This window comes from Podarcis liolepis (assembly GCF_965112155.1).
Source record: "Podarcis liolepis genome assembly, chromosome: 15".
In the NCBI taxonomy this organism is placed as follows: domain Eukaryota; kingdom Metazoa; phylum Chordata; class Lepidosauria; order Squamata; family Lacertidae; genus Podarcis; species Podarcis liolepis.
This window is the reverse complement of record NC_139566.1, coordinates 42,551,200-42,567,406: the sequence shown is the minus strand read 5'-3', so window position 1 is coordinate 42,567,406 and position 16,207 is coordinate 42,551,200. Positions and strand designations below refer to the sequence as shown.

General features: G+C 42.1%; 1 protein-coding gene across 1 annotated transcript in view; it reads right to left on the bottom strand.

The window, feature by feature from the left end:
- SBNO1 (strawberry notch homolog 1) overlaps positions 1-15,438 on the bottom strand; it is a 39,064-nt gene extending 23,626 nt beyond the window's left edge. Inside the window, exons 1-10 of the mRNA XM_083476380.1 lie at positions 14,081-15,438; positions 9,830-9,957; positions 8,325-8,429; positions 6,731-7,040; positions 5,103-5,203; positions 3,705-3,801; positions 2,540-2,700; positions 2,281-2,414; positions 2,078-2,168; positions 125-286 (exon numbers count right to left, since the gene is read on the bottom strand). Coding sequence (XP_083332506.1) covers positions 125-286; positions 2,078-2,168; positions 2,281-2,414; positions 2,540-2,700; positions 3,705-3,801; positions 5,103-5,203; positions 6,731-7,040; positions 8,325-8,429; positions 9,830-9,955 — 1,287 coding nt within the window. The 5' untranslated portion in view covers positions 9,956-9,957; positions 14,081-15,438. The remainder of the gene's footprint in view (positions 1-124; positions 287-2,077; positions 2,169-2,280; positions 2,415-2,539; positions 2,701-3,704; positions 3,802-5,102; positions 5,204-6,730; positions 7,041-8,324; positions 8,430-9,829; positions 9,958-14,080) is intronic.
- Between the last annotated feature and the right edge of the window lie 769 nt (positions 15,439-16,207).

Below are 16,207 nucleotides of genomic sequence, written 5' to 3'. Positions count from 1 at the left end.
ACTGAGAGTCCAATAATTTAAAATCAGCAAGACACACATGCTTAAGAAAGTGAGTGCATGCACAGGTTTAAAGAGCTTTGGGAAGAGTCTGTTATTGTACCAAGTTAGAACACTGAAAAGATACAACTCCATCAAAGTCATCTCCGCACCAGTGAAGAAGTTGTTTGAGCCTCGTTTTATATTTACCCCCGGACTGACTTTCTCCAATAAGAGAGGAATAGGTGGCAAATATGACACCTTTCTTCACACTCCCGTTGTGTTTTGAAGAAATTTTTCCATATTTGAACTAAAATAAAAATACCATATTAGTATAAAAGACACCCTGCAACTGGCACAACTATTAGTTCCTTAAACTTCATTTACAAACTTGTACATCCAACATTCAATTTCCATCAATATAATTATTGTAAGGTTGCAACAGGATGCACATACCCAATATAAGCAACAATGTTAAGTGCAACACAGTGATCTTAATACCTATACTTTCTCCTACAAAGCTCATACACATTTTCTCTATTTTTAAAGCTAAAGTTCAAATGAGAAACGTTCCTAATCTTGGCAAGTTTGTGCCTGTGCCACTTTTTGTTTCTGCTGAAATAGTTCTAATACCAAGACACATGGAGAAATGTTTTTTGCCTGAAATCTATGGTCACAAGTTACAATACCCTTTTTAACTGTAACTGTACAACCCTGGAAAATGCATTTCCTAAGGAAAGGACAGCAAAAAGGTGGGCTAACTCCCAGCATTCAGTACACTATAGTAAGGGAAGAAGTCCAAATATTCAACCCTGCAAAGAGCATTAGACTTCTTTATTCAGTGTGAATAGTGGCACTGGTATGACACATTCAGTACAACTTTGCTCTTTATTAGAAATAGGGATACTGCAAGATTTTGTTTAGTACACATTTTTTAATGAACTGACTTGATTTGTACTTCCCAGACCAATACACAGATTGTAGCAATTATCCTTCAGTTTTTGCACTTGTTCACATTTTGTTACAAAGTTCTTGGCCCAAACATGTTCCAAAATGCTTATTTTATAAGAAAAGAGTACAGTCATACCTCGTTACGTTAGATTCAGGTTACGTTCTTTCAGGACACGTCCTGCCACGACCCGGAAGTAACGGAACGGGTTACTTCCGGGTTTCGCCGCTCACACAGACGCTCAAAATGACATCACGCGCATGCGCAGAAGCGGCAACTCACGACCCATGCACACGCGGGTTGCATTTTGCTCATGTTACGAATGGGGCTCCGGAACGGATCCCATTCGCAACCAGAGGTATCACTGTACTGTAGTGTGGTTAAGAAAATTCACAATAGATGCAGAACAGAGTGGATTTATGAGTGAACACATGCAAAACAGAAGTGGACTAGAAATAAATCTGTCCATTCCCAATTAAAAACCTGCACAAATGCAGTTCTTTCCAAGAACTTGTTAAAATGTTATGCAGCGCTTCCACCCAGATCAATAAGACTCTTTCCCACTGTATATATAACATCTAGTTGCCAATAACTCATTTGTTACTATAATCTTGCAAGTTTAACAGATTTGTTAAATCTATGAATGTCTAAGAGATAGTTAAGACATGGAGACTCATGTAAATGATGATTCGTAAAACTAATCATATTAATTAATTAAGAAGTCTAGCAAGATATCCAATGCTGTAAAGCAAAGGACTAAAGAAGCATTTACCACAACTAAATTTGTTGAGAACTACAAATTTCAGTGGAAGAGTTCAGAAGCAAATTACTATCCAAATAAACTCAAGAAAGCTCAAGCAATTGTCATGTGTTTTAGTAACTGGACACCACCCCCCACCCCAATCCTGAAGTGCTCATCAAGCCTGTAGCAGGGCTCTAACACCACGCCAACATCTTGATTTTATAATACTGCACTGGAATAGCAGCATTCTAAGCAACTGTGTGCTAGTATTGCAACTTAGGCAGGAAGGCAACAAAACCATAAACAGCAGGTTTTAGCATGTCTAAGATATACAGCATTCACATAATGTGCATCACACACAAGCATACCTAATACTTTGCTTCAACTGTACATAGTAAAAAAATCCACACCTTGTTTAATGAATGAACCAAAATGTTTTTTGCTCCAATATCTCTCAGATCTCTTTCTGCATCATATTTCAAATCATTTGAAACACTAAACCTAGGAGAGAGCAAACACAACTGTGAAGATACAGGCAAAAAAAAAGTTAAGGATCTTGCTTACATAGCATTCCCCCCCCCCAAAAAAAAAAATTTAAGTGATCTCTACTTACCATACTGCCCTTTTTCTACCCAGGAGGTAGTTCTCATATATTATTCCAGCTATGGTCCTTCCTTTTCCTACACCTGCACCATCACCTATCAAGAAACCAGCTCTGTCTCCATTGGGTAGGAATGTTTCATGTTGCTGCAGAATGTTAAAAAAAGGAAGATAAAAGATTCAGCACAGCAGAAGTTACGCGCCAATCCCACTCCTTCTGTAGCTGAACGGGAACTTGGTTCGTTTTGAGTAAACATGAAACCATGACATACCTGTGCTGCGTATGTAACAGCTTCAAGCTGCAATGCTGACAGCCAGCCACTATCAATACTCTCTTCAGGAATTGAAGACTTATACCAAACTTCTGGAGGGGTAACACTGGAGAGAGAGCTGGTTTCTACCACTGGATCAGGATGACGCAGACCAATTTTTACTGTTTGTAGAATATAATACAAATATTATAGGCAACATCCTATGAGAGGTTACTTCAGCAAGATAAATTTTTTAGTGACTCTAATTCAAACATTTGCTCTTTATAAAACTAAAGCTAAGAACTGCTCTAAATACAAGGCTCTTAATCTACAAAGCCAGCAGGAATTCGGAGGGTTTACGAAGTAAAGGGCAGAAACTAGAGTTCTATCTCAGTGTGACTCATGATTTATATACAGCCTTGTTTGCAAGATTTACATGCGATGGTACAGGCCTAGTCCCATCTCCTGAAGAAATGCAAGGGACTAAAGATGCTCCCCAAAAAAATTAGATGCATGCAAAGCAACCACACTGCCTTAGACCACATGATAAAGCCACCTTCCTGAAGCTAATGAGGTCTGAGTTGGTAGAATGCCTGGATGGGAGATCCCATGTATGTCACCTTCAGCTCCATGATGGAAGATGCAGGACATAAATGTACTCAACACATGAAACAAACATCTGCTGATTGCTTACTCAACCAAGAGGCAAAAATGCCCTGAAGAAATAATCCATTGAAGTGATATCCTAAAAGGAGCCTTGGATAAACACAAAGGCAATTCTGCCTATGCAAGGAATTCCCTCTCCTAAATTCCTGCATTTCCCCTTGGGCAGCACATACTTCCATTTGTGTAACTATCCAGTATGTTTTATTACATCATTCTAGCCCCCGCAACACTAGGATGAAAAACATCTAGAGATCTGCGGAGAGTGAAGAAGGCAGATGTTCACAGTGACATCTTTTATGGATGGTTCCCCCCCTTATGATTTTATTGTCGAAATTATGCCAATGAAGGCTGAATGAATCTAGAGATCTGTTGAGACCCAGTCTTCAAATGAAAAGAGGTAGGAGATATACAAATACACACTACAACAATTATCTACTTACAAGAAAGATATTGGTATACCTATGTACTGTAGTTTAACAATTTTTAACAGTTGAATAACCTATACAGTTGAATAACATACATTTTATGGGCATGTACTCTGCATATGTCTCTGCATGACCCATTTCTTCTTCATCTTCTTCTTCAGGCTCTTCTTCCTCTTTTGCTACTGGAACTTTCTGCAGCAAAGATGAATATTTGTAAATTGTGTTGATACAGAAACAGCAACGCTAAAAACTAATCAGCAAGATGGAGCCAAAAGACTCTGCTACACCAACAGAGAATAATGTTTATCTTTTAAAAGTGCTATGCCAGACTTCCAGTGTGCTGCAGGCTATGGTGGACAATGGGGTTTGCTCATCCTGAGCAACCCGACTGCTGCGAGGAGGCGGGAAGGGAGCACTGGCAAAGCACCTTCTCTAAAAAGCCCAAAAGGAAAATTTGGGTTCTGAAGGCTCCAGTGGTGTCAGGAACGCTCTCTAGTAGCCCCCAAAGCTCTGGAGGGAGCCATGGGAGCTCTGACATTGAGCACAGTCACACGGCACGATCAAGACCTCACAACAAAATGTTTCATTAAAGCATTTTGCCATTAAAGCAGTGACTTCTCTAAAAAGCAGCGACTTCTCTAAAAAGTAAAAGGAATCCGGGCCAATTTGGACATAGTCATTTAAAAAAACAACAACATTTAATAAGAATATATCAATTGGATCCACACCCGGGAGGGAAAGAGGGCCCCCCTGCAAGCAGCTATTGATCTGCATGGAATAAAATCTGCAGGGACTAAGAGAAGAATAAATAAGCATTCCAGTGGATGAATCGATTTAACATTGTAATTTGAACTAATACTGGATGCATAAATTTAAGGCTTTAAAGTTCTTTTCCGGCAAGCTTGCCAAACATTGGAAAGGTAAGAGAAGAAAGCGGGACGTGAACTTTGTGGATTATCAATACTTTAAAGAAACCTCTTTATTTCATTTGTTTCTTTTTATGAACTAAATGAGACAGACACTGTATGTATGCATTTAAAATTTAAATATTAAATTGGGATTGGCTTGAAAATATTTTTAGAGCATGCCATAAATGGATGGTTAAATATATTTATTATTGTTATTTCCATAATCATCATCATCACCATCATCATCATCATTATAAGGGTCCAATAGAAACTAGAAACAATTTGGGGGTGGGGTATTTATTTTTAAAAAATAAACCTAAATCTTGGCAGCTGTAGGCACCTGTGAATAGAGCTGGGTCAGGAATTCCCAAGTCACAGTACCACAAGAGAATGGCTTTCCCTAATCTCTGGATAAGCAGAGCAAGACCTCAGTAGATCTTAAGGAGTAGACTTATTTGTTAAAGGAGCAGTCACTCCTTCAGTAGCTTCTTTATTTGGCTTTTAGGTGCAGAGAACTAAATTTTTCAGGAGCAGTGTTTCGTTAGAGAGCAATGTATACCTCGCTGCTGAGGAAGTTGCACCTACCATTGTAGGAGAAAAGCTTCTCATTTTCATGTCATTTATCCATATTCTTGCTACCTCTTTAGTAGATGCCTCCTTTTTTACAGTACCATTGCTTATATCAGCTACAAAGAGAAAATTTCCAAGTTAATATATAACAAATTAAATTTTCTAGAATGCAATCAAATCTCCTCTATAGTTGAATGCTGAGTCAGAGCATGTAAATTTCTGCGAATTTTAAACAAACAAAAAGGCAAAAGTTTCTCAACAGGTTCTGCCACAGCAACACTAAACAGGTTGTTAACCAGTACAGGTGCCACCGTTAAATCAAACTTACATCTGGATCACCTTGAAGGGTGGGTTAAAGAGAGGAAGCCCAATTCCCAGTTTTAGCAGTGAAACCAAAGTTTATCTTACCTGATTTGGTGGCATTTACCACCATTGTAGAAACTACAATTATTTCTGGAAGAAAGTCAACATTTTGGGGTCTAAATAATTTTTAGATTATTTAGATGAACACAGAATTTAGCAGTCTCTCTCTCTCTCTCTTTCATCCAAATCAATAATATGGCAATAGTACTAATAACTTGATATGATTCTGGGATGTGTATGTTATGTTCAAAGACTTGCAGAAATTATTTGTTTTCCATGTGTCACATCCTTGGCCCCTGGACAGAGTGTACTTAAAGAAAACAATTTCACCACATCTTTATGAGTCAGAACGCAAGGCTAAAATCGAACTCTATTTTCACGACAGGTAACAGTGTAAATGCTTTTTAACCAAGAAAACATTCATGTGCTTCTATGCCACCTAAGAAGAGTCTATTCATTCACAGAAATACCCTCCCCCCGAGGAGTCTTTATCTTTCTGCAAGAGTTTGCTTTCCATCACAGTCTGCATTTAGAGAAAATGAAACAGAGCAAGTATGTTCTAAACAAGAGTCCTGTTTGTAAAGGTACTCAAATGTAAACTTCATGACACAGGTTAGCTTTTAATGCACACCATGCCCAGCAATTCACCTACATCGGCCTTCACTAACTTGGTGCCCTCCAGACATTTTGGACTACAAGTTCTATCAGCAGTGCTGCCTGTGAAGGTCATCAGGTTGGCAGAGATTGGCCTACAGTATTACATGCTACAAAGTTTACTATCTATTTAGAAGAGTCACATTAACATAGTTGGCCTGTCCAGTTTATGCTTGCACACCATTTTGTTGTAAGATGCTGTAGAAAAAAAATCAGGCTAAATACCAAATATCTAACATAGCCTTCTCCAATCTGGTACCCTCTGAATCAGGCTTCCTCAACCTCGGCCCCTCCAGATGTTTTGAGGCTACAATTTCCATCATCCCTGACCACTGGTCCTGCTAGCTAGAGATCATGGGAGATGTAGGCCAAAAACATCTGGAGGGCCGAGGTTGAGGAAGCCTGCTCTAAATGTTTTAAACTATGAACTATCATCCCATCAATGTGGCCAATGATAAGAGAAGATGGTTGCTGTAGTCCAAAACTTGTGGAAAGCACCAAGCTGAGGAAAGGTGATCTAGCATAAAGACAAATGGCTAAGGAGTCTGCAATGAGCATGCAAGATTATTCTGTTCAAGTCCCCCCAAAACTAATACTCCATCCAGTCAGCTTCTTAAGCCACTTACTTGCAGCTGTCGCAACCGGCTGAGCAATGTTGGGAGGTGGCTTCAGCTTCATCAGCTCATTAAGACTATTGTTTTTTAGCAGATCTTTTAGCTGGATCTGGTCCTTGGGAGTTGTGGACGTCAGGGCATTCCGAACTGCTGGCGCTGCAACTGACGGCCTGGTAGTGGTGCTGGTCTGTATAATTTTTGCTACAGTGATCGTCGGCCTGGTGGTGGTGACTGGGGTTGTTTTTGTCATTACTATGGTAGTTCCCAGAGTAGGAAGTTGGTTTATTTGATTCAGCACAAAGGTTGTAGTTGATGGTGGTTGCTACAGAAAGAACAGAAAGATCATTACCGTTTGCTGGAAAACCCAACTGAAAACTCTTATTTAGTCTTGGCCTGCAAGTGAAAGCAAAAACGTAAAACTGAATAGTTCCAGTTTCAATCTCAGACTCCACAGCAGGGTCTCATTTGTTTGCTTGAGCTGGGCAAGACAGAAGTGTTTGTATAAAATCTTATCTTTTTTAGAAATTTGGTTATAATATAATAAAAAAGCAGTGCTTGCAATAATGAATATAATGAAAGCAATGAATGGAGGAAACGGGTAGATATATACTCTGCAGGCAGGAGTTGGCCAACAATGCAGCAAGAATGAAAAAAAAATTAATGGTGGGGAGGGAATTAAGATGGGGCAATAATAATAATAATAATAATAATAATAATAATAATAATAATAATAATAAATTTTATTTATATCCCGCCCTCCCCAGCCGATGCCGGGCTCAGGGCGGCTAACAACAATCAAAATAGTTCAACATTCTAAAACATTCATTATAAAATTAATTAAATCAAATTAAAATCAAATTAATGGGTACTTATAAAGCTTTGTTTTTTGTTTTTAAAAACACATGCTAAGTTAACTCTGGGGCATCAGAAAAGTTCTCAACACAACTTACCCTATGCAAGTTTCCTAACTTAGGTAAAAGTTAAGTAATTTTTAAAAGACATTTTCCTGGATTCCCGCCTCCAAATTACTATTTAGTTTTTTTGTTGAGCTGTCATTTTAATAGTGGGTGGCATCCAATGTTTTTGTTCTGAGTGGATGGGGCTTTCATTCACAGATCAAGAACAGTGCATTATACAATGTTGATGGTGTGGGCAGTTTGGGACCTGTTTAGTACAACAAGTCTTAAGAAGCACCATATACTGTACAATACTAAGGGTTCCAAATATACTCAACTGTCTCCCCAAGGTAGATTTGGCCCTAACCATACAATACATACATGAATCAGCATGATATGCAAGACAGTGAACACTGAATTCTACACTGTAGTTGAACACCTTTCCCATAGAAAAAACTGTTTCTTCATAGCTCAAGCCATTCTGTGATACAAGGTATCAGCAGGAAGTTTGTGCTTGCTCATTTTTCTTTCTTCATGTAATCAATTCCATCAGAGGCAAATTTCCAACTCACACACTTACTGTATTTTTTCGTGTATAAGACTAGGTTTTCCCCCTTAAAAATAATGTCAAAAGTTTGGGGGCATCTTAAACATGGATACATCTCCCCCCATTTCCTAAAATACGGTAATTAAGGCTTTACTTCTCTTACCCTGATGTTCAGTACAGCTGGAGAAGATGCAGTCTGTGGTTCTGGTTTAACAGCAAGTGATGTTTCAGTCTCCATGCCCAGTTCTAAGGCACTAACTGGGGCTGACTAAAGAAAGACAGAGAGAATAAAATCACATTGTATAACATATCTTGGAAACAACATTCAAGTAAGACAAGCATCTCACTTGCTTTGCCTTTTTATTTATCTATTTAATACAGTCTACAGTCAAGAGGAAGCCAAAGGCAGTTGGTCTCTCAACCAGCAATGAAATTGCTCTGAAACCTGAGTGAATGGGTTAGTACCAAATGACAGTTGGAGAGCTTTTATTCTTAGATATATCCCAAAGAAGATACTGTATGCGCAGACATGCAATATGTGTTCACAACAGGTATGCAGATATTCCACACAAGATACTCTTGCACTTACTACTGAAAAATAAAAAACACTGACAACTGTGACCTCATGCAATTTCTAGATGACAACACATATTTTTATATAGTGATTATATAGTTTCTCTCCTGCACGCTCACCCTGCATTCTCCATGCAAGTGCAGTGCTGTAGCTCAGTGTTTCTCAACCTTTTTCCGACCATGGCTCACTTCCGATATTGTTTCCTTCCTGTGGCCCTTCTGTCCTACTGGACAGCTTGGTGCAAAAAGTAGTGGAGTGCAGAAGTGGGAAGGAGAAGTGGAAGCAATGCTGCCATTGGGTACGTGTGGCGATTCATCCACTGGGAAGCATGGTCACTTCTCTGTTCACGCTACTTGTTTTCTATTTTCTTCTGTTTGTGTCATGGCCCCCCATTTACCCGTGGCCTCCTTGAAATAACCTGGGGGGCCCCAGGGGGCCATATGGCCACCAGTTGAGAAACAATGCTATAGCGTACACCATTAGCCTACACACATCTCCTCCTCAGTATCAAGAGGAGGGCAGCACAGGGCACAGTAGCAAGAGTGGGAAAGCAGTCTCTCTCCATATGACTTCAATGGCATGAATCGAAATGCTTAAATGAGGATAGGTTATTGCAATTAATTTGAAAGACAAGACTGACCAGGTGATGGATCTGATATTATTAAATGCTTAAAATTTTGCAAGACGTAAGCAGCACCACAGGCAGAAATACAAAATGTTACAATGTCACAGGAGAAACTTTCCCAAACTTTCTACCACTAGGAGCAGCACATAACCCGAAAAGTTTATTTCCTAGATTTTATCACACTATCTCTAGCCACAACACTAAAGCACATTATTGACTTGGAACTGGGCAAATTTAATGTACAAGAGGCTAGGATGCAATGCTTGCACCCAAACTGGTTAGGCACACTTATTCCACAGCCATGTTGCTTCATATCCAAGCTATCACTTTGTTTTAGTGTAGAATAGATAACTTTTTAAATATCATTATTTTCCCTTTTCAATTACCCAGTATCAGCATTGTACTTGAATGAAAAGGCAGCTCAAAAGGTTATTACAGTAAGCAATTTAAGTGTTTTGGGTTTATCGACCTGCTGAACAGCTGGCGCTGGGGTTGCAAGACCCATATCTGTAGACTCAATATCAAACAGGTCATTTGGGCTGATTCCACTCTCACTCAAAGCAGCAAGCAACAGATCTTGTCCTGGTTCCACCATCTCTGAAACAAAGCAAATTTACAATTAGGTGGTTTAAGTGGCAAGAACTCAAGAAGACAATCCTTCTGCTTACTTTCCACAAGCACAACTACAGCACCTATGAAGTTCTCAGACAACTCTTACAAATACTAGAAAATTATAAAATTATTCAAAAAGCATTTAAGTCTTCACCTAATAGTTCTTCATTAGGTGAAGAACTATTGTTCCTGTTAGGTAAAGACTATTAGGTTAGGTCACACTTCTATTGTTCCAAAGAACCACCATAATGTCACTGGGATTTGCTTCTAATAAACATGTTTAAAATCAGGGCACTGGAAGATTTGGTCAGAGCAGTGGAACTAAAGTTACAAATAACTATGTTTACAGCAACTATGCTGTTAGAATATAGAAGGATTCTGACAAGAGTTCATAGTTAAGAGGACTGCATGCCTTGTTTCACCAAGCCAGTGATGGGCAACTGTTTTGACAAGTTCACCTAAAGTCTGAGGTATTAGGTCAGAGGTAGGGAACCCTTAGCCTTCCATATGTTGCTTAACTACAACTCTTATCAGCCCTAGCAAGAATGGCCAATGGCCAGGGATCTTGTCTTCTGCGCATAATAGTAGGAAGGGGTGCAGGCATGCCTATGCCACACATAAGCTTCTACTCTCTTCCAGGAGTGCCTGTGTCACATAAGAAAGGGGTATCACATGTTGGCCACAGCCACCTGGATAAGTCGGCCAAATTATAAAGTATCACCCCCAATACTTTTATTTTTTTTTGCTTTGGGTCTTTAATATGGACATTATCCCTTGGTTCTACTTTTCTGTAAAGTCTGCTCAGCATGTATGGTTGCTATACTCTGACCATATTCAATACTGTTAACTTAAAACACAGAGACACAATTTATCTTTCATTTACTACAACTGTTTGCATTAGACTAACCCTTCCTGTAACAAGGAAGGTGATACCATTAGTTTCCAGTAATGAAGAGCACAAAGTGAACTACCAAAAAGCAATACTAAAACACATTTACTATTAAGGTTATTCTCCCTTGAGTTTTGAAGGAACTGAATTGGTCTCTGAAGTTGTGTACAGCTACATCAAGAGCTCTGCTAAGTTTTGACAATTTCTCTCTCTCTCTCTCTCTCTCTCTCTATCTATCTATCTATATATATATATATGAAACCTTCCACCCGAATCATTTTTAAAGTGGATTATAGTGGTTGCAATAAAGTACAACACTTTGCCCTCCAACTGATGGATGGGGCCTTTGAAAACAGTTTGGAAGCTTCAGTTACTGCAGCCTCACAGGTTTAAGATGAATAGAAGAGAACACCAATTCTGTTCAATTAAATTGGTTGCCTGTATGCTTCTGAGCCCAATTCAAAGTGCTAGTTTTGACTTTTAATACAGTGGTGCCCCGCAAGACGAATGCCTCGCAAGACGGAAAACCCGCTAGACGAAAGGGTTTTCTGTTTTTGAGCTGCTTCGCAAAATGAATTTCCCTATGGGCTTGCTTCGCAAGACGAAAACATCTTGCAAGTGTTCCGATTTTTTTCCACTCCCCCCTTTTTCTAAGCCGCTAATAGCCTTTTAGCCGCTAAGCCTTTAATAGCCGCTAAGAAGGTTGCTTCACAAGACGAAAAAACCGCTAGACAAAGACTCGCGGAACGGATTATTTTCGTCTTGCGAGGCACCACTGTACTCCTTATGGTTCAGGAGCCCAATATTATTGGGAAAGGCATTGCAGAAATGAACATACCTGGACCCTTAGATCATTATGTGAGGCCCTTCTCCAGGTCCCTCCTCTGAGGGAGGCTTGGAAGGTGGTGGTGGCAAAGGGAGGCGGCCTTTTCAATAGTGGTTCCACATCTGTGGAATGCTCTCTTTAGGAGGCCTGCTTGGCACCTTCACTGACATCTTTTCAGCCCCAGTCTAAGAGACAGTTTACCCAGGCCTTTGATAAATTCAGTTGAGTTTGGTTTACAACCAAAGCTTCCTGTAGCTGTTACTGGGGGTGGAGTTTTTATATGTTGCATGAAACATTTTCCCCTTGCCTACAGTACAATGTATTGTGTATATGTTTTGAAATGTAAGTCACTTGCAGACATTTTAGGTAACAAATGATTAACACATTTAATAAATAATAATATGAAACTAGGTCACGGATAAAATATATTCATTATTAAAAGAGAATCTCAAGAAAGCCTGTGGAAATTACCACGGTCATTTATCAGGATTTTAAGTTGAATACAACAGCTTCCAATACCATTTATTTCAAGCAGAAAGTTTTCTGTCTTTGGAGCAAGAAAATATACTCATGTTCACAAAACAGATCCAGGTAGGTTGTTTTCCCCATCAAACTCTGAGAATTATGTTCACAAAGTTAAACCAGCAGGGTTAATGGTCAGGGATGGTATGAGTTGCAATTCAGCAACTTCTGGAAGGCCACAGGTTCCCTGGCTCTGGGTTAAACAGACTTTGGATCTATTTCACAAATTAATGTTTTCCAAACAATGTTGATTCTACAGGAATGCTGCAAAAAAGTTCCTATATGGATCACCAGATCTTAGCCTTCCACATAAACCACATGTGCAGGACATAAACTTCCAGGTTAGGTTAGCTCCACCTGTGTAATTGTTATACACATGGTATTGATTGATCAACTAGAATACCCCCTCTTAGTAGCAGACTTTTACATTTCACTGAAAGATGAAAGTCTGCTTGCTGAGATAAGGAAAAAGAACGAGAAACATCCAGGAATGAAAATGATTTCTGCTTAGTCAGGCAGGCAGAACAAACTACAGCTGTCCCCACGTTTTAAATGCAGGCAATTCTCTTTAGAACTTACACACCTCAACAAGGTGGCTCAAGGCATCCTTTGACAAAGGGCTATAAGCTGAAGTTGTAACTTCTTTCACAAACAAAAGAAAGAAGCATAAATCCCAGCTCACTGAAAAAGACTCCATCTGCAAGCATGCTATTGCCACTGGCAAACTGCAGTGGAGTTTGTTCTGACCTCCCTTCAGTTGAAAGAGCCTGTGAAAGACTATGTTTATATACATTATAGAGCAAGCCAGAACAGCCAGCTGCTATTTCAAAACACTGGAGTTGAAAGACCATGCTTCTTTACTATCTCTAATCTTGATGTATCCACTGATATTAACATTTAGATTTAAGCAAGGTGTGTGCAAGGACCTTGGTTTAGAAATGATTAGATTTCTTTTTAATGGACCATATACAATTACAGTACTATACATATAGGGGATTACCTGTTACACACTCAGTCCTCACCATCTTTCCTCTCTGCCCAGCCTATGTGGAAGCAGGGGGTGCTAGATGATTAGTTCAATCAAGGTGGAAACAAGACCCTGCCCTAACGAAGACACTAGGTCAGTGGTAGCCCATGTGCTGTCCTCCATATTTCACTAGGCTACAATACGCATCAGTACAAGCTGGCATAGCCAATGATGAAGCATGAGGGGAACTGCAGTCAAACAGTAACTCGAGGGCACCAAGCTAAGCCGCACCGGGAGCTGCAAGGCTTTTCCAACAGTAAAACAGCTTGGTATCCTGGCATAAACCCCAAAGAAAGTAGAAAAACCCATTCCTAACGGGGAAGGAGGGAGAAGACCCCTTGCACCATAGACAAACCCGTAAGAATTTTTTTTTGGGGGGGGGGGAGAGTGTGCGAAGGAGACGACACACGAGCTCAGTTACTTTCTTCACAGGGGTGGCTTTAAAGCAAATTTCTCCTCTCTTATGTCTGTTATATGGGGCCAGTTATGCTTCTTCTCAAGCTGAAGGGCTGGGGGAAGAAAGAGCCCCCTCCCCGCATTGCAACGGAGAACTTCAGGGCTCTGCGCTGTGTTGTTGTTCTCAAGCCCGTCTGGGGTGCGCGGAGGGGCGGAAAGAGGCGGCAGAAAACGTTCCCCTGCGCAGCACTGAGGGAGGGGACCCGAGAGCAACACCTGAGAGAAGGTGCGTGTGGGGAAGGAGAGCGGGGGGGGGCGCTTCTTCCTTCAATACAGCAAAGCTACGAGAGACAGAGAGAGAGAAGGCGGGGCGGCAGCGGAGGGACCCCCCCCACCGACGAATGAAAACCCCAAACACCCCAGAAGGGTCGGGGCAGGAGGGACTCACTCTGGCCGGGATTCCTTCCGCCGAGCTGCTCTCCCTCCTCGACGCCTCAGCCGCTTTCTAACTCGCCGCCGCCATCTTTGCGCGCCCGCCTGCCCTCCCCTCGCGCAGAGAGGGCAGGGGGAGGGAGGGGGCGGCGCGGCGGCGGCGCGCGGCGAGGGAAAGGCTCGCGGCGGCGGGTGACGCGGCGCCACGTGACCTCAGCAGGACGGCTCGGCTGCTGGAGCTGCTGCCGCGGCCGCCGCCTTCTTCTGCCCGGAGACGCGCGACGCCACTGCGCAGCCACGTGACCATCGCCCGGACTCCGCCGCCCCTCCCGTCTCGCTTGCCCCTCGCGCCCAGGGAAACGCCAGTGCGCACGCGTGCTCCTTGCTCTCCTCGGCGTCGTCACCACAAGCTCCTTCGCCGCCTTCCCTCGCATCACGTGGCGGGCTGCCCGGACGATCCTTCGCCGCGTCCCTCGGTCACGTGGCCCGCCGTTTCCTCACGCTCTTCCCTCACTTCAGAGGAATGCGAAGGGGAGGGGGAGGCTTCTAAAATGCCCAAGCTTGCCGGAACCCCCTCCGTGAATCCCGATGCCGGCTCGTAGCTCCCTGGAGTAACCCGCAAGCTGCCGCCTCAGGCTCAAGCGCTGGCCTAGGCCCGCTTTTTTTCCCCGTTGGGAGGGGCAAAAAGGAGGAGGTCGAGGAGACGACCGTTGGGAGTCACGTGATGCTGCTTCCCAAGATGGCGGCGCCGTGCGTGCTCACGCAAGAGTAAGAGGTCACACGTCCGGCCGCATCGCGAGAGTTTGTTACTCGTGTGGTCTGACGGGAGAGAGTCGTGCATCCCGAGAGAGCCATGAGGAGAAGGTCCGGGGGCGCAGATAAGGCACCGCGCAGGCGCGCACGCGGGGCTCTCTTTCGCATGGGAAGTATCCGCAGCAACGCGTGTCGCGTTTGGCCCCATTCCCTAAATGTAGCTGCACGTCCTCGTCTTCTGGAGCCAGCGCGGCGTAAAAACTGAAGCCCAGTTGCTCTGCTTCTCCACCTCTCAAAGTCGAATTTGGTTCCTTTAATCTTTCAATGGTCCCATTTCAGAGAAAATGCACACGCTATTTCTTATTACTACTACAGTACTGTATTTAGTATAGAAATACAAAAACACATAACAAAAAACAGTGACTCCACCCACGCACAAAACCATTTAAAAGGCTGTCCGTAGATGGGTCAAAGGCCGTTGGCGTAGAGGAATGTTTTTGTCTGGCACCTATTTACAGAGCATCTTATTATTACCACGTATACTGTGACTCTATACTATGAACGCAGGTGTTGCACTGCGCAAAACGCCCCAATAAAGGTCTCATGGGGAAAGCTGTGTAAAAAAATTCCTGGTGTTTTTATTTATAATATTGTCTGATTCTGTTGGAGTCTCATCATCGAACAAGGGGCAGAAACAGCAGGTGCCCATCAAATGGGACTTTGGTCACATCCGTAGCACAATGGCTTCTTCCAAATAATCCTGGGAGGTGTAGTTTCCTCAGAGTTTCAATTTCCACCACCCTTAACAAACTACAGTTCCCAGGATCCTTGGGGGAAAGCCATGTGTTTTAAATGCACTGACTGCTATGGAAAAAAGGTTAAGACTGGATCTGGAAGTCGTTTTCCATTTCTGAAATAAATCTTCCTGTTGCCAGTTCTCAGTGTTTTCATTTTCTGTGGTGTAGAGCATTCTTCAATATTTTAGGCATCTTTTTATTCACTCACAGTGTGATAGGAATTTTATTGTCTTAGATATATGATAATGTTCATAAGTGTACCAACCAAGCACATACAGTGGTGCCTCGCAAGACGAAAATAATCCGTTCCGCGAGTCTCTTCGTCTAGCGGTTTTTTGTCTTGCGAAGCAACCCTATTAGCGGATTAGTGCTATTAGCGGTTTAGCGGCTATTAAAGGCTTAGCAGCTATGCGGCTAAAAGGCTATTAGCGGCTTAGAAAAAGGGGGGGAAGCGGAAAAAAATCAGAACACTCGCAAGACGTTTTTGTCTTGTGAAGCAAGCCCATAGGGAAATTTGTCTTGCGAAGCAGCTCAAAAACGGGAAACCCTTTCGTCTAGCGGGTTTTCCGTCTTGCGAGGCATTCGTCTTGTGG